General features: G+C 49.8%; 1 protein-coding gene across 1 annotated transcript in view; it reads right to left on the reverse strand.

Annotated features, from left to right (window-relative positions):
• Positions 1–20,824, reverse strand: part of EFNA2 (ephrin A2) — a 171,194-nt gene that overhangs the window by 8,950 nt on the left and 141,420 nt on the right. Inside the window, exons 2-3 of the mRNA XM_053372800.1 lie at positions 19,803–20,095; positions 669–734 (exon numbers count right to left, since the gene is read on the reverse strand). Coding sequence (XP_053228775.1) covers positions 669–734; positions 19,803–20,095 — 359 coding nt within the window. The remainder of the gene's footprint in view (positions 1–668; positions 735–19,802; positions 20,096–20,824) is intronic.

A 20,824-nucleotide genomic window follows, 5' to 3' on the forward strand; every position in this document is an offset into this window, starting at 1 on the left:
TGGTAGTTGTTGTTCTCTTTGACATCTGGTGGGAGGGTGTTCCACAGGGCGGGCGCCACCACCGAGAAGGCCCTCTGCCTGGTCCCCTGTAACTTGGCTTCTCACAGGGAGGGGATAAAATAATATTTGACGAAACCCTGCATTCCTTAACTGCGTCGCCCCCCCCCCCGCTAAAAAAAACTGCTCTCTGAAAAGTGTTTTCTCTCAAATGGCGAGTTTCAGAATGTATTTCGACATGGTTTCTGAGCCACGAATGCTGCCCTGGCTGGGATTCGCAGAGACCCGATCCCTGAATCGCGAATACCAGATGGGTACTGTATTTTTTGCTCTATAAGACTCACTTTTTCCTTCCTAAAAAGTAAGGGGAAATGTGTGTGCGTCTTATGGAGCGAATGCAGGCTGTGCAGCTATCCCAGAAGCCAGAACAGCAAGAGGGATTGCTGCTTTCACTGCGCAGCGATCCCTCTTGCTGTTCTGGCTTCTGAGATTTGGAATATTTTTTTTCTTGTTTTCCTCCTCCAAAAACTAGGTGCGTCTTGTGGTCTGGTGCGCCTTATAGAGCGAAAAATACAGTATGTGTTTGTGTGCAAATTTGCACCCTGGGATTTGCTGAACTTGCACCCTGGAACCTGCAGAGGATCTTTCCGGTGTCCCCAGACATCACTTACTTGTCGGCCGCACATAAACCTTCAGCTTTAAGCAGGGCTTGTCGACCAAGTTCGGAGGCGTCGCCGCTGCAAGAGACAAAAGGGGCAGAGGGAAAGGAGAGACAGAACATCGTCACCAAAAAAACCGCCATATGTGTCCTACGTAAAGTTTCAATTTTACACATTTCCAAAATGCTGGAGGGCAAATTTATAGGGTTGTTTCTAAAGCCCCTGTTCACAAATCCCGGCTCCGTTTCAGAATCCTATATATCGGGTGCCTACATTCTGCATGGACTGGTTGCATGGCCACATGTGCAAAAGGCTTGAGATATCTATTAGGTCCATAAATTACCATATAGCATACAGGTGAAACTCGAAAAAGTAGAATATCGTGGGAAAGTTCATTGATTTCAGTAATTCAACTTCAAAGGTGAAACTATCATATGAGACAGACTCGTGACATGCAAAGTGAGATGTGTCAAGCCTTGATTTGTGATCATTGCCATGATCATGCCATACAGCTGGTGAAAACCCCAAATTAACCGTCTCAGAAAATTAGAATATTCAAGGAAATCAGCAAAACAAGGATTGCAAATCGAGCAAGGTTGGACCTTTGAGAAGTAGAAGCACATCTCGCTTTGCATGTCACGAGTCGATCTCATATATTAGTTTCAACATTCAAGCTGAATTCCTGAAATCAATGAACTTTCCCACAATATTCTAATTTTTCGAGTTTCACCTGTATATTCAGCACAAAAAAGATGACAATTTGTTGTTGACAAAGGACAGCTGGACATATTAAGGGCCCCATTACCTTCAGTAGCTGAGGGCATCATCAAACCTAAATCCGGTCCTGGGTGGGAGGGATTCGAACCCCGGTCTCCGAGGCCTTAGTCTGACACTTTAACCACTACATATACACGTTGACAATGAATGAGTCTTGTCGCAGCCACACTAAACGATTGAGTTCTTATAGATGCAGTATGGATATTATGTGGCACCTTTGGGAATGCGGGTGGCGCTGTGGTATAAACCACTGAGCCTCTTGGGTTTGCTGATCAGAAGGTCGGCGGTTCGAATCCCCTCGACAGGGTGAGCTCCCGCTGCTCTGTCCCAGCTTCTGCCAACCTAGCAGTTTGAAAGCACACCAGTGCAAGTAGATCACTAGGTACCGCTGTGGCAGGAAGGTAAACGGTGTTTCCGTGCGCTCTGGTTACCGTCACAGTGTCCCGTTGCACCAGAAGCGGTTTAGTCCTGCTGGCCACATGACCCAGGAAGCTGTCTGCGGACAAACGCCGGCTCCCTTGGCCTGAAAGCAGAGATGAGCACTGCAACCCCATAATCACCTTTGACCGGACTTAACCGTCCAGGGGTCCTTTACCTTTACCCAGGTGGTACCTGCAGAAGTGCCAATTCCGCCAATCAGGGATACCAGGGTTCAGGAGTCCCCTAAGTTTTTCAGAGCTTTGCACATCGATAGGTAAAGGTAAAGGGACCCCTGACCATTAGGTCCAGTCGTGGCCGACTCTGGGGTTGCGGCGCTCATCTCGCTTTACTGGCCGAGGGAGCCGGCGTACAGCTTCCGGGTCATGTGGCCAGCAGGACTAAGACGCTTCTGGCCAACCAGAGCAGCGCACGGAAACGCCGTTTACCTTCCCGCTGGAGCGGTACCTATTTATCTACTTGCACTTTGAGGTGCTTTTGAACTGCTAGGTTGGCAGGAGCAGGGACCGAGCAACGGGAGCTCACCCCGTCGTCGCGGGGATTCGAACCGCCGACCTTCTGATCGGCAAGTCCTAGGCTCTGTGGTTTAACCTACAGCGCCACCCGCGTCCCACACCCTATATATAGAAATGAGCAAACCAATGATATTTTAGAGAGCAAGCGAGATGGCGGGGCCCATGACTTACATCCTAAGAGCCTACACAAGACAAAACACTGTTGTTGGATGTAGGTTTTATTTTGTTTGTTTTTCTATCTTATGTTTTGGAAATGTACATGCAGTTCCCCCCCTTTAATTTGTTTGGGGGGGGGGGCCTGAAGAGAGTGGGGCCCAAAGCTATAGCTTGTTAAGCTTATACAGTGGTACCTCAGGTTACAGACGCTTCAGGTTACAGACTCCGCTAAGCCAGAAATAGTACCTCAGGTTAAGAACTTTGCTTCAGGACGAGAACAGAAATCGCGCGGCAGCAGCAGGAGGCCCCATTAGCTAAAGTGGTGCTTCAGGTTAAGAACAGTTTCAGGTTAAGAACGGACCTCTGGAATGAATTAATATTCTTAACCCGAGGTACCACTGTATGTACCGTATTTTTCGCTCTATAACATGCACCCGACCATAACACGCACATAGTTTTTAGAGGAGGAAAACAAGAAAAAAATATTCTAAACGAAACAGTGGATGTATGATTTTTGTGGTTCATGCTGTGGCCACAGACATGTGATCTGACGGTGAGTTTGGGGTAGCCCAATGCAAAAATCCTGAGGATCCATGTGGATCCATGCTTTGTAACCACGTTTTTGCACCACTGTGGCCCCAGGCAACAGTGGGGCATGCTATGTGATCTGATGGTGAATTTGGGGTGATCCAGTGCAAAAATCCTGAGGATCATAAGAACTTGTTGAACCAACAATTTGAATTGGAATACAAGAGGGGGAGGCATGGGGAAGTCAGGGAAATATGTTATTGAAAATAAGGATTGTGAATTCTATGTGTTTTTTGATTTTTTAATGTATTACAATGGAAAATTTTAATAAATATCTTTATTTTTTAAAAAAATCCTGAGGATCCATGTGGATCCGTGCTTTGTAACCAGGCTCTCTGTCCCTCTCTTCTTCCCACTCAGCGGCTCTTCTCCCGCTTTGCTGTTTCAAAGCAAGCAAAGCGAGCCACGGAGGAGGGAAGGAAGGGGAACCATGGATCCTCTGCTCACGACTGCAGCAGATCCCCCCGCCATCCGCAGGCATTCGCTCCATAACACGCACAGACATTTCCCCTTACTTTCTAGGAGGAAAAAAGTGAGTGTTATGGTGCAAAAAATACGGTAACTCTGGCATTGCCAATATATCCTTTCCTACATAGGAGCACCGGAAGAGCTTGGCTTCTGGGCTGAGGCTGAGTCCAGCATCATATTCTCACAGCGGCCTACCAGATGTGTGTCCCCCATGGGAAAGACCTTGCGCTGATTGCTGTTTGACCCACAGATGTCGCCCAGCCCCTGCTAAGAAGCTTAACCATCTCCGAGGTGCTTCCTCCGTTTCTTTAGCCGGGCGATTTGGGGAGGGGGGCGAACCCCACGCACAAAAGCTCCCGCTTTTAATACCGCATCTTTGATCAAACTGATGTCAAAAGTTGTCCGACCCCCAAGCAGGGCGCTTTTCTCCGCCGTACATCCTTGGACATGTTCGGATTTCCCCCAATAAAAACCTGACAAGGCAAATGATACGCTTCTGATGGCGCTGTGCAGATAAGTCGGGAGAGGCGGGCGAAGAGAGGAGGAGGAGGAGGAGGCTGGGTGGGTTTGAGAGAAAGAGCAAAAAAGTTTGCAATTAAAAGCTCGGGGTGGTGGGTGGGAACTCCCCGAGGCATGAAATTGGCCCGGATTAGGATGGACAGTTCGGCTGAGGGGCGGAAAGAAAAGGTGCATTTGAAAAGCACTTTTAGGGAGGCCGTGACTTGACAAGGTGGATTTTCCATCTGCCCCTGAAACAGATCGGCCTTGACAGTCCCGACTCGGGAGCCAGGCGGGGGACATCCTGTTTGAAGAAAAGGCCTTTGCTCGGAAGGGTCACCGAAAATTCGTGTTAACACCACGGTCAGACACCGATTTAAGAGCATCGCTTATCCGGGGAACTGTAGATTCAAGCGTTGGCCTCAGCTCATCTGCATCTCTTGTCATATCCTTAACGCTCCTTCTGAATGGAGAGGCGTTAAAGAAATGAAGAATCAGATTTTTAAAATAGTTACAGGTGAAACTCGAAAAATTAGAATATTGTGGGAAAGTTCCTTGATTTCAGGAATTCAACTGGAAAGGTGAAACTAATATATGATATAGACTCGTGACATGCAAAGCGAGATATGTCAAGCCTTGATTTGTTCTACAGGTGAAACTCGAAAAATTAGAATATCATGGAAAAGTTCATTGATTTCAGGAATTCAACTTGAAAGGTGAAACTAATATATGAGACAGACTCGTGACATGCAAAGCGAGATACGTCAAGCCTTGATTTGTGATCATTGCCATGATCATGGCGTACAGCTGGTGAAAACCCCAAATTAACCATCTTAGAAAATTAGAATATTCAAGGAAATCAGCAAAACAAGCGTTGCAAATCGAGCAAGGTTGGACCTCTGAGAAGTAGAAGCACATCTCGCTTTGTATGTCACGAGTCGATCTCATAGTTTCACCATTCAAGTTGAATTCCTGAAATCAACGAACTTTCCCACGATATTCTAATTTTTCGAGTTTCACCTGTATATCGCGAAGAACTGCATTAGCAAAACCCACCAGGAACCTGACCTCACGTATCTTGAAAGTTTCCTTCTTGGAGTTCACGACAGGACTCAAAAACGCTTAATTTAAATTCGCTCTGTCCTGCTTTATTTCATTGGATAATGTGTTCGACGTGGTTCTGGGTTTTATTTGAAACTTATCTAGAATCATAAAATCGCAGAGTTGGAAGGGACCCAACCCTCCACAAGGCAGGAATATGATGCTCTGGATTGTAAAAATACAGGCAAACTCCAAAGCAGTTTACAAAAAAAGATGAAACAATAATTCTCAAGGTTGAAATAACAATAAGCTTTAAAAAAACAACAACAGATTAAAACTCACATCGACTTAACATTTGGGCAGGCTTGTCTAACAAAAAATGTTTTCGCTTCTTAAATGCTGGTCCTTGTTGAAAACAATGAAGATTTGATCAAATAAAGAGACTTATTCACCTCTTGCAACCAGGAGGACGAAAACAAGTGAGCTGGGAATTCTCAGGAATTCTCTTTTGAAAGGATATATTTGCTGCGAGGCTTGGATACCGTTTGGGTTTTTGCAATATCTTTCTATTTACAGATACACACATTAAGTGATTGGATGGGGATTTAATGATTGGGGTTTCACAATTATTATTTTTTTAAAAAAGGACAAGATAATATTTTCACCAGAGCAAACAACATGTAGGTTTTGTGCTTTCTGGACAACGTTTTCAAGTTTCTAAACCGCCTCTTCGTTCACAACCCGTATCGTCGTCCAGGAATTAACACAGAGCGGCGTGTGGATTTTCTGAACCAGGAAAATGCAGGAATCGCCTGCCGTTCCCCTGCCTCTCTGCCTGTTAAAATCACGTATGTTTGGAAGGGGGGAAACAGGGTGACGTTTTATGCAAAAAAAGTAGCCAGGAAGCAAAAAAATAAATAAAAAAAATTACGATTCTTTCAGAAACCGCACAGCTGTTTTTTCAACACAAGCACTATCTACTTTGGTGTGTGTGGGGGGGTTTAATGGAGCAAAACTTTAAATAAAAAAAATTGTGTGTGTGTGTTTTGATATGCATTGGCTAAAGTCCTGTTTGTTTTCATATCTGAGCTTTTTGCCACTTTGGGGACTTTATTTTTTGCAGTGGAGCTGGACAAAGAGGGAACGCTGTGGGAAAACTACTTGGCATTTCCGTCCCTCCAAAATCCCCACAGATGCTGTGTCCATCTGGGGCAGTTTGGGGCGGGGTGAGGAATGGCAGGTCCCCCTTTTTAAAAAGCTCGTGGCCCCACTTTGCCGCTGGGAAGCGATGGGGAGAAGCGTTCCCTCCCTCGTGATGAGGAATTATGAGAAAATAGAAATGGCGGCGGCCGAAATATGAATGTGGACACCATTTTGCACCCTGTCGTTATTCTCTTTTTAGGGCTGGCTCCCTGGTTTGAGGGGACGTGGGTGGTGCTGTGGGTTAAACCACAGAACCTAGGACTTGCTGATCAGAAGGTCAGCGGTTCGAATCCCCGTGATGGAGTGAGCTCCCATTGCTCAGTTCCTGCTCCTGCCAACCTAGCAGTTCGAAAGCACACCTGTGCAAGTAGATCAATAGGTACCGCTCCGGCGGGAAAGTAAACGGCGTTTCCGTGCGCTGCTCTGGTTCACCAGAAGCGGCTTAGTCCTGCTGGCCACATGACCTGGAAGCTGTACGCCGGCTCCCTCGGCCAGTAAAGCGAGATGAGCGCCACAACCCCAGAGTCGGCCACGACTGGACCTAACGGTCAGGGGTCCCTTTACCTTACTTTCATGCACATATGGTGGGACTGTGTGAGGATACAAGAATTCTGGGATATAATATACAACAAACTCAAAAAGATCTTTAAATTCTCCTTCCATAAAACCCAGAAGCCTTTATGTCCACTGAAATAAAAAAACCACAACTTTAGAACCATCTTTATGTATGCAACTACGGCGGCTAGAATTTTAGTAGCAAAAAACTGGAGAGGTGACTCAATTCCTACAAAGCTTGACTGGCAGGTGAAGATGATAGAATACTTGGAACTTGCGAAAATGACTCGGAGAGTAAGAGGAAACTCAAACCAGAAAGTGTGTAAAGAGTGGATAACATTTAAAGAATATCTAAAACAATATTGTGAAAATGCACATCTCCCGACAGGTCTAGATTGAATCTTGAATATTAAGGAAAACTATAAACGTAGGAAATTTTCTGGGTATGTAACAGATATACCAGGAAATGCGTAAAGGTTAAGAATATGTAGAAAGCACAATGAGGTGAACCGGAAGTCAAAAGTGTGTGTGATGTTAGACGATGTGTTATTAGTTAATGTTTAGTCGTCATCAAGGTATTCTCTTTGTCTGTATTTTATATGTAAATTGTTTTGCAATAAAGTTTAAAAAAGAATAAAACAAAAGAATACAGTGGTACCTCGGGTTACATAAGCTTCAGGTTACATACGCTTCAGGTTACAGACTCCGCTAACCCAGAAATAGTGCTTCAAGTTAAGAACTTTGCTTCAGGATGAGAACAGAAATCGTGTTCCGGCGGCGCAGCAGCAGCAGGAGGCCCCATTAGCTAAAGTGGTGCTTCAGGTTAAGAACAGTTTCAGCTTAAGTACGGACCTCCGGAACCAATTAAGTACTTAACCTGAGGTACCACTGTATGTGTGTGTGTGTTTAAATATTCAAAGAATTAAAGCCAGCAGTAAACTAAAAACACGATGGCATTTTGTGGAAACAAAAAACGTTTTTAGCAGGTGCGAAAGAATTCATCGAAGGTTCCTGGTCCGGGTCAAGTGGCAGGGAGTTCCAAAGCTTACGTCGGTTTCTTGCAGATGCAGAACAGGGATTTATGCGGCAGTGGCAGGTTCAGGGTAGTTCAAAAAGTTCTTAAGATCTCTGAGAGATTCTGTCCGTGGTGCTAAGCTTCGCTTGCTCGGTTTTAAAAGCCACTTTTTTGATTTAAATGCGTGTCGGCCCGATCTCCTAAGGGGGATGACGGCGGGGCGTAAAGAGTATTCTGAATAAATGGAAATAGCTGCGTCCTTAAAGGATGTCAGGGAAAGACCTCGTTTCTGAACAGAGGGCCGGTTTCTGCGGAGCTGACATTCCATAGCAGCCCTGTTCCCAGGGGATTTCAATATTGTTCCCAGAGGCTTGCTGAGATATTGATGGCAACAATGTCGAGGGCTTCATTTTAATTCCCCTCCCCGCCTCCCTCTCTTCCCATCGCTTCTCATCTACACGCTCCCAACCCCGGGGGGGCTCAGAGGAGCGATATTGTCTCCCGGACAAGAAAACCTGACAATGGAGCGCTGATGTCACCTTTTGTCGGCTGGAGAGAGAGCGCTCCTCAATGGGGAGCCATTGAAGAGTGGAGAATGCCCTCGTTTGCATAGCCACACCCCCTCCATCTGCATATCCCGCCATGGGGAGGAGGGGCACCCATCGCCTGGAGCGAGCCCCGAGTGCGAAAGGCGGGCACTGAGAAACCTTTTAAAAAAGGGGAAAACAAAACGGGCAGCGATTTCTGATTTATGACTGGCTGGCTGGCTGAAACCCTCTCCCAGGATAAAAGGTAAAGGGACCCCTGACCATTAGGTCCAGTCATGGGCGACTCTGGGGTTGCGGCGCTCATCTCGCTTTACAGGCTGAGGGAGCCGGCGTACAGCTTCCGGGTCATGTGGCCAGCAGGACTAAGCCGCTTCTGGCGAACCAGAGCAGCGCACGGAAACACCGTTTACCTTCCCGCCGGAGTTGTACCTATTGATCTACTTGCACTTTGACGTGCTTTCGAACTGCTAGGTTGGCAGGAGCAGGGACCGAGCAATGGGAGCTCACTCCGTCGTGGGGATTCGAACCGCTGACCTTCTGATCGGCAAGTCCTAGGCTCTGTGGTTTAACCCACAGCGCCACCCGAATCTCCCAGGATTATATTTCGCAAATAAACCCCAGAACTATTCTCCACGAAACCCTTCCTCTCCAGTGCTCAGACACGAAGGCATCTTTCGACCACATAGGGCTGTTTTGGAGCCTGAAAAGCTGTGTGTGTGAAGGACTTTGCTTCCACCCACCCCCCAAAAAGTTCTTGTTTTTGTTATGGTTGCCATACGCCTGGAATTTCCCAGAATACTGCTGTTAGAAGCAGTGTCTGGGTTGAAAACGCTTTTAAAAAATGTCCGGGAAAATCTGGACGTATGGCAACCCATTGTGGCCGCGTTGCTTCTGGCTCAAAAACTCCTTCTTTTGCTTTTGCAAATTTGCAAAATTGTGGGCAGGAAAGCTCAGTGACTTTGCCCCCCCCCCCCCAAAGCAAAAAGATCAATAACTTTTCTGCATCTGATCGTGGCTAATAGCCATTGCTAGCTTCCTCCTGTGAATTGCCTAATCTTCTTTTAAAGCGATTCAAGTCGGTGGCTGTGGCCGCCTGCTGTGGCGGTGAGTTCCACAGTTTAACTCTGCGCCATGTGAAGAAGTCCTTTCTTTTTCAGCTGCCCTGAATCTTCCAGCCCTCAACATCATGGGATGTCCCCCGAGTTCTAGTACAGTGGTACCTCGGGTTACACAGGCTTCAGGTTACATACGCTTCAGGTTACAGACTCCGCTAACCCAGAAATAGTGCTTCAGGTTAAGAACTTTGCTTCAGGATGAGAACAGAAATCGTGTTCCGGCGGCGTGGCAGCAGCGGGAGGCCCCATTAGCTAAAGTGGTGCTTCAGGTTAAGAACAGTTTCAGGTTAAGTATGGACCTCCGGAACGAATTAAGTACTTAACCTGAGGTACCACTGTATTAAGGTCCATACAGTAAAAGCTCTGGTTTTCCCAGTAGTGATGTATGGAAGTGAGAGCTGGACCATAAAGAAGGCTGATCGCCGAAGAATGGATGCTTTTGAATTCTGGTGCTGGAGGAGACTCTTGAGAGTCCCATGGACTGCAAGAAGATCAAACCTCTCCATTCTGAAGGAAATCAGCCCTGAGTGCTCACTGGAAGGACAGATCCTGAAGCTGAGGCTCCAAGACTTTGGCCACCTCATGAGAAGAGAAGACTCCCTGGAAAAGACCCTGATGCTGGGAAAGATGGAGGGCACAAGGAGAAGGGGACGATGGAGGACGAGATGGTGGGACAGTGTTCTTGAAGGTGCTAGCATGGGTTTGACTGAACTGCGGGAGGCAGTGGAAGACAGGAGGGCCTGGCGTGCTCTGGTCCAGGGGGTCACGAAGAGGCGGACACAACTAAACAACTAAACAACAACAACAACCACTGTATTGCGAGAGACGGGGGGAAGCTTTTCTCTGCTCTCTTCCTCCACCCATCGAATCGTGCAATTTGCAAAACTTCCCTTGTGTTGCCTCTCGCTTGCCTTTTCTCTGGACTAAAAAGTCCTGCTTGCTGCAACCTGACCATTCAGACTGCAGGAGGCCTGGTGCGCTGAGCACCGAATCTCCTCTATTAGCATGCAATAGGATTATCCATATGCTGGATTTATTTAAATTGGGGGCGGGCTTCCTTTTGGAAACCGCTCTGGGTGCGAGGAGCTGGCGTGAGGGCCAAGCCCACATTTCCAACACAAATAACTCACGGATCCTTAGTCTGCATAGCATTAAAATAAGAGGGAGAGAGAGAAAAGAAAAAAGGGATAAATGGATTTCCCCCCTGTTGCATTCCTTTATTCTTTTGGAATTTCTGGCTTAATTTCCAAACCTAATTCCAGCCCGGCGCCCCCGCCCCCAGCAACATTACATTGGCCAACTGATTAAGCATTGCAGTTAGACTGAGGGCTGGCGGGGGGGTCGGCAAACAAGAATCAAGGTCTCCCCGCACACGAACAGGCAATTTTTACGAACACGCCTGTGTCTTCCTTGCCAAAGAAACCGTCTCCCATTCTTTTAGTCGACGAACTCAGAGCGCCTCTGAGTGCGTGCAGAGATCCTGCCGCCCAGAAGAATAGTGGTTTTTGTTTTAACTGCATCAGTCACTTGTGGGAGAGCCCTGGCTCAGGGGCCGGATGCGGGCTTCCAAGCCACTTTATACGGCCCTCGGGACCCTCTTCAAACCCTGGGGACCAGTTACTGTCTCTCAGCCAAACCTAAATTTATTGCATTACTGTATTTTTCGCTCTATAAGACGCACCAGACCACAAGACGCACCTAGTTTTTGGAGGAGGAAAACAAGAAAAAAATATTCTGAATCTGAGAAGCCAGAACAGCAAGAGGGATCGCTGTGCAGAGAAAGCAGCAATCCCTCTTGCTGTTCTGGCTTCTGGGATAGCTGCACAGCCTGCATTTGCTCCATAAGACGCACACACATTTCCCCTTACTTTTTAGGAGGGAAAAAGTGAGTCTTAGAGAGCAAAAAATACGGTACATTTATGCCCTCCCTTTGTTCCTCCAAGAAGACGCAGGGGGTGTACATGGTTCCCCCCTTTTAACAACAACCCTGAAAGGTAGGTTCGGCTAAGAGGTGATGATTGGCTCCTCCCAAAAGGTTCTCCGGTGAGCTTTGTGGCTAACCCACCTCAAAGGGTTGTTGAGAGGCTAAAATGGGGGAGGTAACCACTTACAGTGCTTTGAAGGTTTTTTTGGGGAAAGGTGGAATATAAAATATAATAAAGAAAAGATAAACCTGTACAAGCAACACCCTTCTCCCTAGCCCACGGCTCTTATCCCAAGGCCACGGCCCCTACTGGTCCGGCTTTGCACTCTCCCTGAGAGTTTTTGCCTTGCTGAGATGTGCCCTTGGGAAAATACCAAAGAGCTGAGAAGAGGCATTTGTTGTTGTTGTTGTTGTTTAGTCGTTTAGTCGTGTCCGCATCTTTGTGACCCCCTGGACCAGAGCACGCCAGGCCCTCCTGTCTCCCACTGCCTCCCGCAGTTTGGTCAAACTCATGCTGGTAGCTTCAAGAACACTGTCCCACCATCTCGCCCTCTGTCGTCCCCTTCTCCTTGCACCCTCCATCTTTCCTAACATCAGGTCTTTTCCAGGGAGTCTTCTCTTCTCATGAGGTGGCCAAAGTCTTGGAGCCTCAGCTTCAGGATCTGTCCTTCCAGTGAGCACTCAGGGCTGATTTCCTTCAGAATGGAGAGATTGGATCTTCTTGCAGTCCATGGGACTCTCAAGAGTCTCCTCCAGCACCAGAATTCAAAAGCATCCACTCTTTGGCGATCAGCCTTCTTGATGGTCCAGCTCTCACTTCCATACATCACGGCTGGGAAAACCATAGCTTTTACTATACGGATCTTTGTTGGCAAGGTGATGTCTCTGCTTTTTAAGATGCTGTCTAGGTTTGTCATTGCTTTTCTTCCAAGAAGCAGGCGTCTTTTAATTTCGTGGCTGCTGTCACCATCTGCAGTGATCATGGAGCCCAAGAAAGTAAAATCTCTCATACATTACTTTAATTCCAAAGCAAGAGGTAGATAGATTGGAAGTGAAAAAATATAGACCAATTTCATTATTAAATTGTGATTATAAAATATTTGCAAATATTTTAGCAAGGAGAATGAAAGGTACACTATTGGAAATAATCCATCAAGATCAAACAGGATCTCTCCCAGGTTGACAAATGAAAGAAAATACTAGAAATATAATAAATATCATTGAGTATTTGGAAGTGAGAAACGATAAATAGGCAGTGTTGATGTTTATTGATGCGGAAAAAGCTTTTGACAATGTTTCATGGGCCTTTATGTTGAAGGCCCTAGAGCAGATGACCTTTGGAATGACATTTGTGAGGGGCATAGAGGCTATCTATTCTAAACAAAAGGCGAGGTTGATAATTAATAATATTATTAGAGGTAAAGGTAAAGGGACCCCTGACCATTAGGTCCAGTCATGGACGACTCTGGGGTTGCGGCGCTCATCTCGCTTTACTGGCCGAGGGAGCCGGCGTACAGCTTCCGGGTCATGTGGCCAGCAGGACTAAGCCGCTTCTAGCGAACCAGAGCAGCGCACGGAAACACTGTTTACCTTCCCGCCGGAGCGGTACCTATTTATCTACTTGCACTTCGACGTGCTTTGGAACTGCTAGGTTGGCAGGAGCAGGGACCGAGCAATGGGAGCTCACCCCGTTGCAGGGATTCAAACCGCCGACCTTCTGATCAGCAAGCTCAGTGGTTTTAGACCACAGCTATATGGTCATTTATGCACCTAATAGGTATCTAAAGCCATTTGCACATGTTGCCCTGCAACCACTCCATGAAGAATGCAGGCACCCTATATATAGAAAGGAGCAAACCAGCGATATTTTAGGGAGCAGGCTAGCAGGCAGGGCCCATGACTTACATCCTAGGAGCCTACACAACACAAAACACTGTTGCTGCATGTGGCTTTTATTTTATTTGTTTTTTATCTTATATTTTGGAAATGTACATCCATGGTTTTCTTCTCCCTTTAATTTTTTTTGGGGGCCCCCAAGAGAGTGGGGCCCTAAGCTATAGCTTGTTTAGTTTATACGTAAATCTATCACATGGGATGCGGGTGGTGCTGTGGGTTAAACCACAGAGCCTAGGACTTGCCGATCAGAAGGTCGGCAGTTCGTATCCCCGCGACGGGGTGAGCTCCCATTGTTAGGTCCCTGCTCCTGCCAACCTAGCAGTTTGAAAGCACGTTAAAGTGCAAGTAGATAAATAGGTACCGCTCCGGCGGGAAGGTAAACGGCGTTTCCGTGCGCTGCTCTGGCTTGCCAGAAGCTGCTTAGTCCTGCTGGCCACATGACCCGGAAGCTGTACGCTGGCTCCCTCGGCCAATAAAGCGAGATGAGCGCCGCAACCCCAGAGTCGGTCACGACTGGACCTAATGGTCAGGGGTCCCTTTACCTTTACTTAAATCTGACACTGTCCATCACCCGCCCCGGGTAGGACTGTCTCTCTAACCCCCTCCACCAGCCCCTCTGCAGTGAACATCTCAAAAGCGACCCTTTTGTGGCCCCCAAAACTGTTGTTTAACCTTGACCTAGAACTGTTGAGCATAGCCAGGACGCTCATCTAGATTCCTGGAAGGTTAATAGAATTCCAATTTGCAAGCTGCAGAAGGAGGTAGTGTTCGTTCTTTCATGTCTGCTAAATACGGTGCCCTCAAAGAAACATAATTTGTAATGTTCCACATGACATGAATTCTAACCGGCTTTCGCCGTGATGAGTTTCACTATTTACTCCTGTGTAATCTTCCCCTAACGACATTAAAAAGAGAGAGTGAGAGGGACAGAGAGCGAGAGCGTGTCGTAGTAAATGTAGTTATTTTGCAAGTGACATTTTACACAGGGAGAAGGGGGGAGCGGGTCGCGCGCGACGAGAGAAAATGGTAATTTAATATAGATAAAAGGAGCAAATTAAGGAAGTTGAAAAACAGATGCTTTGGAGCAGGAGAGGGGGAAAATATCGAGAAAGATAAATTCCGCCTGCCCGCTTCCGGACCGAGGGAGAGAGAGGGGCCTTGCTATCGCGAAGTGCTTTGGGGTCGTGGATTTTAATTAATAATGTTATTATTATTTTAACATTTCCTTATTGATTGCAGCGAGGGGGAAACGCGGACAACTTTCTGGTTCAAGAGATGGCTCGGGAGCGTGTGATGTTAAGTTTCCGAATTCGCGGCGCTGACCTTGAAACTGACAGCGCGAAGGGGCCCGATTTCTTTCCTTGCCAGGGGCCTGGTACAAGCCGTGTGGTTGCAAAACGGAGATCTGCGTGGACCTCTCGAGGTGAGGGAAATCACAACACATGCAAAGAGACACACCGCCTCTCCAGCTGCTATTGGCTTAGCTGCTCTGATGTCATAGAAGGCCTGCGTCACGCGAGAGCCCTGCCAAAGGGGAGGCCCAACTAGTCCAGCATCGTGACCCAGTGGCCGTTGAAAGCTTTGCCTAACCTGCTTTTAAAGTGGGTGGCCATGCCTGCCTCTTGTGGCAGGGAGTTCCGTAGTTGAAATCTGAGCTGCGTGAAGAAGGACTTCCTTGTTTCTGCCTTGAATCTTTCAGTGTTCGGCTTAGTTCCAATGTTCCAATAAACGGCCTCGGCCCAGTATACCTGAAGGAGCGTCTCCACCCCCATCGTTCTGCCCGGACGCTGAGGTCCAGCGCCAAGGGCCTTCTGGCGGTTCCCTCATTGCGAGAAGCAAAGCTACAGGGAACCGGGCAGTGGGCCTTCTCGGTGGTGGCGCCCGCCCTGTGGAACACCCTCCCATCAGATGTCAAAGAGATAAACAACTACCTGACATTCAGAAGACATCTTAAGGCAGCCCTGTTCAGGGAAGCTTTTAATGTGTGACATCTTAGTGTATTTTTGGGCTTTGTGGAAGCCGCCCAGAGTGGCGGGGGAAACCCAGCCAGATGAGCGGGGTACAAATAATAAATTATTATTCTTATTCTCGCGTTCTGCTTCCTCCACGCCAGGAATAATTTCATATCTTTTCCCCCGGACCTTCACTCAGGGGCATAGCAAGGGGGGGTGCGGTAGGTGCGGTCTGCTCTGGGCGTCCCCACTAAGGGGGTGTGACAAAATGGCGGGCGGCATTCACCGCGGGGCCTTCAGGGCGCCCAAGCTATGTGTCTTGGGTGCCCACAGGCCCCATGTTGTCTGCCCGCTGCCTCCCTCCCCAGCATAGCTGTCAACTATGGCTTCCTCCACTGCTGCCTTCCCTTGCCACTTCCCTGAACTGAAAATCCCTCGATGGTTTCGGTTGCCCTCGTCTTCACCTCTCTCAACAGTTATTGGCTTAGCTGCTCTGATGTCACAGCAGGCTACCGGCAAGGGAAATCACAACCCCTCCAGCCTTTATTGGCTTAGCTGACGCCACAGTAGGCTAGCGTTAAGCGCTGTTACATCCTCTCTGACTGTTACTAGCTTAGCTGCTGTGATGCCAAGCACAAGGCCTGTGTCGGGAGGGGGGGAAAGATGGCTTCCTTGGCTCCTATTGGCTTAGCTGCTCTGATGTCACAGCAGTGCAAGCAGGAGAAACCACAGGCCCACCAGCTCACTCCGTCGCGGGGATTCGAACCGCCGACCTCCCGATCCACAATGTGCTGGGCCCGGGGGTTAACCCGAGCAACGTGGTCCAGTTCCGGTCCCAAATCCAAGGATTCCACGAGGAGTCAGTCCAACAGGGCCAAGGCAGAAAACCAGGCTACGTCAGGCAGGTTCCAGCAAGCAGTAATGTTGCTCCCGCAACCTGGGGCAGGGTCCGGCAGCCTTTTATCTCTGTCGGGGTAACGGCTGATCCTGATCCCCCGGCGACTCACCTCCCTGTTTCGCCCGGAGGCGAGCACTCCTCCTGCGAGTACTCAGGTCTCTCCTTCTCTCAGACCTGAGTCTCTGCAGCTCGGGAGACATCGGTGGGTTACTAGACCCAGGGGCCGCCTCAGCCTCCCCTGACCCAACTGGTAGTGGAGCAGCTGTAAGTGATGGCCCAGCTGGAGGCAACGAGGTCATCCCTGCATCTGGAACCAGGGCAGGATCAGGCCCCTGACTTGGCCCAGCTGGTGTTTGTTGTAGGGCAACCTGTGCAGACTGGGGCTCTTCAGGATCAGGCCCCAGACTGTTCAAATGCTGCCTGAGGGAGAGGATCTGGTGTGGACCGAGACTCCTCCGGTTCCAAGTCTGAGCCCGAGTATGATGGCCTGGGATTCGGACTCGGAGGCTGAACCTGAGGAATCCCAGCCTGCACAGGAGTCCCCGCCTCCAGAACCAGCTGAGCCGGGGCTGGGGCTTGAGCCTGAAGGGTCCTCACCTGTGCTGGATCCTCAGGCGAGTCTGCTCTGGCTCCTGAGGGGATGGAGGACCCATTGCCTGCAGGTGCTCCACTCTCAGCCCCGTCAGAGGAAGCGGAGGTTGCCTCTGGGTCCGGTAACCCTCCAGCCTCTCCTGAGCTGCAGAGGCTCAGGGCAGAGAGGCGGAGGGAACTAAGTTCCCGCAGGAGGAGTGCTCGCCTCCAGGCCAGGAGAGGCGAGTCACCTGTGGACCAGAGCCGCCCTATGCCTCGGGGCAGATAAAAGCCAGCCAGCCCCAGTCTCAAGTTGCGGGAGCAACATTGTTGGTAGCCTGTTCCTGCCGGAACCCTGTCCTGCCGGGTCTCCTGACAGCCCGACTCCCTGCCTTGGACCCAGCTTCAGCTGTGACAGACAGCCTCAATACTGTACCCTAAATACTGTGGACTCAAACCATGCCTCACGGAAACCCACAGGACCAGCACACCGAGTCCCAGGCCATCACACACAAGCCCAAGAGGCTCGGTGGTTTAGACCACAGCGCCAACCGCATCCCAAACTCCCCAGGTACAGCGAGTCACCAGGAGCCTTTTCAAGGCCAGGTTTCTTGCCCTTGCCATTTTCAGGCAGGCTCTCGTACCCGACCAAAGCCAGAATCCTCCCTCTCTCGCCATTGCTTCCTTTCTGTGCTGGTCCCGGGGGGAGGTTACCATGAGGCGTGGTCAGAGTCCGGTCCTGGGTCACGGGTCTAAAGACAGTCCACACAGGGCGAAGCGGGACCCGAAGCAAGAAGCCGGGTGTGGTCGGGAACTCTGGAAGAACAGGACTGGGTGCTGGCAGTAGCAGGTTTCCAGCGACGTTGCTCCCGCAACCTGGGACCGGGCTGACTGGCCTTTCTCTTCTCTGAGGCCAGGGGCGGTCCTGGCCCACAGGTGACCCACCTCTCCTGGCCTTAAGGCGAGCACACCTCCTGGGAGAAACCAGTTCCCTCCGCCTCACTGCCCTGAGCCTCTGCAGCTCAGGAGAGGCTGGAGGGTTACTGGACCCAGAGGCAGCCTCACCTTCCCCTGACAGGGCTGGGAGAGGCGCACTGTAGGCAATGCATCCTCAATCGCCTCCGGAGCCAGAGTGGATTCATCTGGTGTCTGCTCCTGAGGATCCGGCACAGGTGTGGGCCCTTCAGGTTCAAGCCCCAGCCCCGGCTCAGCCGGCCCTGGAGGCGGGGACTCCTGTGCAGGCTGGGACTCCTCAGGTTCAGCTTCTGAGTCAGATTCCCAGGCCATCACAAAGAGGCTCAGTGGTTTAGACCACAGCGCCAACCCAAACTCCCCAGGTACAGCGAGTCACCAGGAGCCTTTTCACGGCCAGGTTTCTTGCCATTTTCAGGCAGGCTCTCGTACCCGACCCAAGCCAGGATCCTCCCTCTCTCGCCATTGCTCCCTTTCCTTCTTTACCAGAAAAGGAAAAAAAAGAAAATGAAGATAAATGAAGACTCTTAAATCAGGGGCTTTCTTAATGGGTGGTCCGGGAAGCTAATTTCGAGCGTTTGATTATTTTTCCTCCCTGGTGGCCGAGCCGGGCCACAGGTCCCGGCGGGAGGGCTGAGTTCAGATCATTTACAAGCTGAAACATGGTCTGGGAACAGAATCATCTTTGGCACTGCTGTCCCGCCACCCTCCCCTCCCCCAGCTGGCACGATGGGCAGGATTGCAGGGGGAAAACGGATGAGTTGCAAAGGGCCTTTCTCTCTCTCTCTCTCTCTCTCTCTCTCTCTCTCTCTCTCTCTCTCTCGTCAGTTTATTTTCATTATTATCTGTGGAATGTGGCCCCGCCAGCTGGGTCTTTGGGTGTTCGGCGCTCCCGAGCCGCCGCCGGAGGTTAAATAGAGTCACGCCGGCTAATTAAACTGGTCCCTGTGATGGCTTTGGTTTAGGATCAACGGTGTAATCAGGACGCTTAAATTGGCTACGTTGTCGCTTCCGATTTTGCTGTCTTTTCGAAACGCAGCTCAGAGGAAGAGCTCGGGGAATGTAAAGAGAGAGACCTGGTGGATCGGGCCCGTCCAGCATGGGTGGCCAACAAGAGGAGCTCACAAGCATGTTCTGAGCCCCAGAACAACTCTCTCCCCCTGTGGTTTGTAGCAACTGACATTCAGGAGCTTTCACAGCTGTCCATGGAGGCGCAGGTCAGTTCTGTGTCCAGGGCAGCTGTCTACCAGCTCCATCTGGTACGCAGGATGAGACCCTCCCTGCCCACAGACTGTCTGGCCAGAGTGGTGCATGCTCTGGTTATCTCCCGCTTGGACTACTACCATGCGCTCTATGTGGGGCCGCCTTTGAAGGTGACCAGGAAACTACAACTAATCCAGAATGCGGCAGCTGGACTGGTGACTGGGAGCGGCCGCCAACACCGGTCCTGAAAGACCTAGGTAAAGGAACCCCTGAACATCAGGTCCAGTCGTGGCCGACCCTGGGGTTGCGGCGCTCATCTCGCTTTACTGGCCGAGGGTGCCAGCGTACAGCTTCCGGGTCATGTGGCCAGCAGGACTAAGCCGCTTCTGGCGAACCAGAGCAGCGCATGGAAATGGTGTTTACCTTCCCGCTGGAGTGGTACCTATTTATCTACTTGCACTATTTATCTACTTGCACTACTTGTGCTTTCGAACTGCTAGGTTGGCAGGAGCAGGGACCGAGCAACGGGAGCTCACCCTGTCGTGGGGATTCAAACCGCCAACCTTCCAATCGGCAAGCCCTAGGCTCTGTGGTTTAACCCACAGCGCCACCCGCGTCCCTACTCCCGAAAGACCTACCGGTCCTGAAAGACCTCTCAAGGTGAGGGAAATTGCAACACACACAAAGAGACACACAGCCTCTCCGGCTGCTATTGGCTTAGCTGCTCTGATGTCACAGAGGATCAGGCCAAAGGGGAGGCCCAACTCGTCTCAGTGGTTTAGACCGCAGTGCCGCCCGCGTCCCCAGTACTTACATATGTAGTAATACTCGTGCCCCGGTCGGAATTCAAAGCCCAGCGAAAACGGGGTGAAGAGCTGGAACTTCTCGGAGAATTTCAGCGGCCCGTTGGGCGAGTCGGGCCGGTTGCACTCCCAGCGCTTGAAGCCATTCTGGCGGTGGTCGCAGGAGTCGTGGCCCTCATAGTTGACCATGTAGAGGATATATCTCTCCATGTGGTCCATGGGGAACGGGAGCTCGTAGTGAGGGCAGTAGATGTCCAGGTAATCGTTGATGCTCACCTCCACAGTGTAGTCGCCCTGGTGGAACCTGCAGGGGGAGGGAAAAGCAGAGGTTAAGGAACGTCACCAGCGTCATATAACCTGAATAAGTAAAATCAATGCATGAAAGGGTTAATGCCATAGAGTAAGCTGTCCTGCTGGAGGTGGGTGGTGCTGTGGGTTAAACCACAGAGCCTAGGGCTTGCCGATCAGAAGGTCGGCGGTTCGAATCCCCGCAATGACGGGGTGAGCTCCCGTTGCTCGGTCCCTGTTCCTGCCCACCTAGCAGTTCGAAAGCACATCAAAGTGCAAGTAGATAAATAGGTACTGCTCCGGCGGGAAGGTAAACGGCGTTTCCGTGCGCTGCTCTGGTTTGCCAGTAGCAGCTTAGTCCTGCTGGCCACATGACCCGGAAGTTGTATGCCGGCTCCCTCCGCCAATAAAGCGAGATGAGCGCCGCAACCCCAGAGTCGGCCACAACTGGACCTAATGGTCAGGGGTCCCTTTACCTTTACCTTAAGCTGTCCTGCCAGGCTTAGCTTTGTGTCACTTCCCCTCCCCTTGGGAGGAAATGGGCAATCAAGTCTTTTGTGATCCACAGTCTGCATCTGAATTCAGTACAGTGGTACCGGATTAATGTATAAGCTAAACAAGCTAGAACTTAGGGCCCCACTCTCTTAGGGCCCCCAAAAAAATTAAAGGGAAAAAACAACTGGATGTACATTTTCAAAATATAAGATAAAAAACAAAATAAAATAAAACCTACACCCAGCAACAG

This window comes from Podarcis raffonei, chromosome 18 (assembly GCF_027172205.1).
Source record: "Podarcis raffonei isolate rPodRaf1 chromosome 18, rPodRaf1.pri, whole genome shotgun sequence".
Lineage (NCBI taxonomy): Eukaryota > Metazoa > Chordata > Lepidosauria > Squamata > Lacertidae > Podarcis > Podarcis raffonei.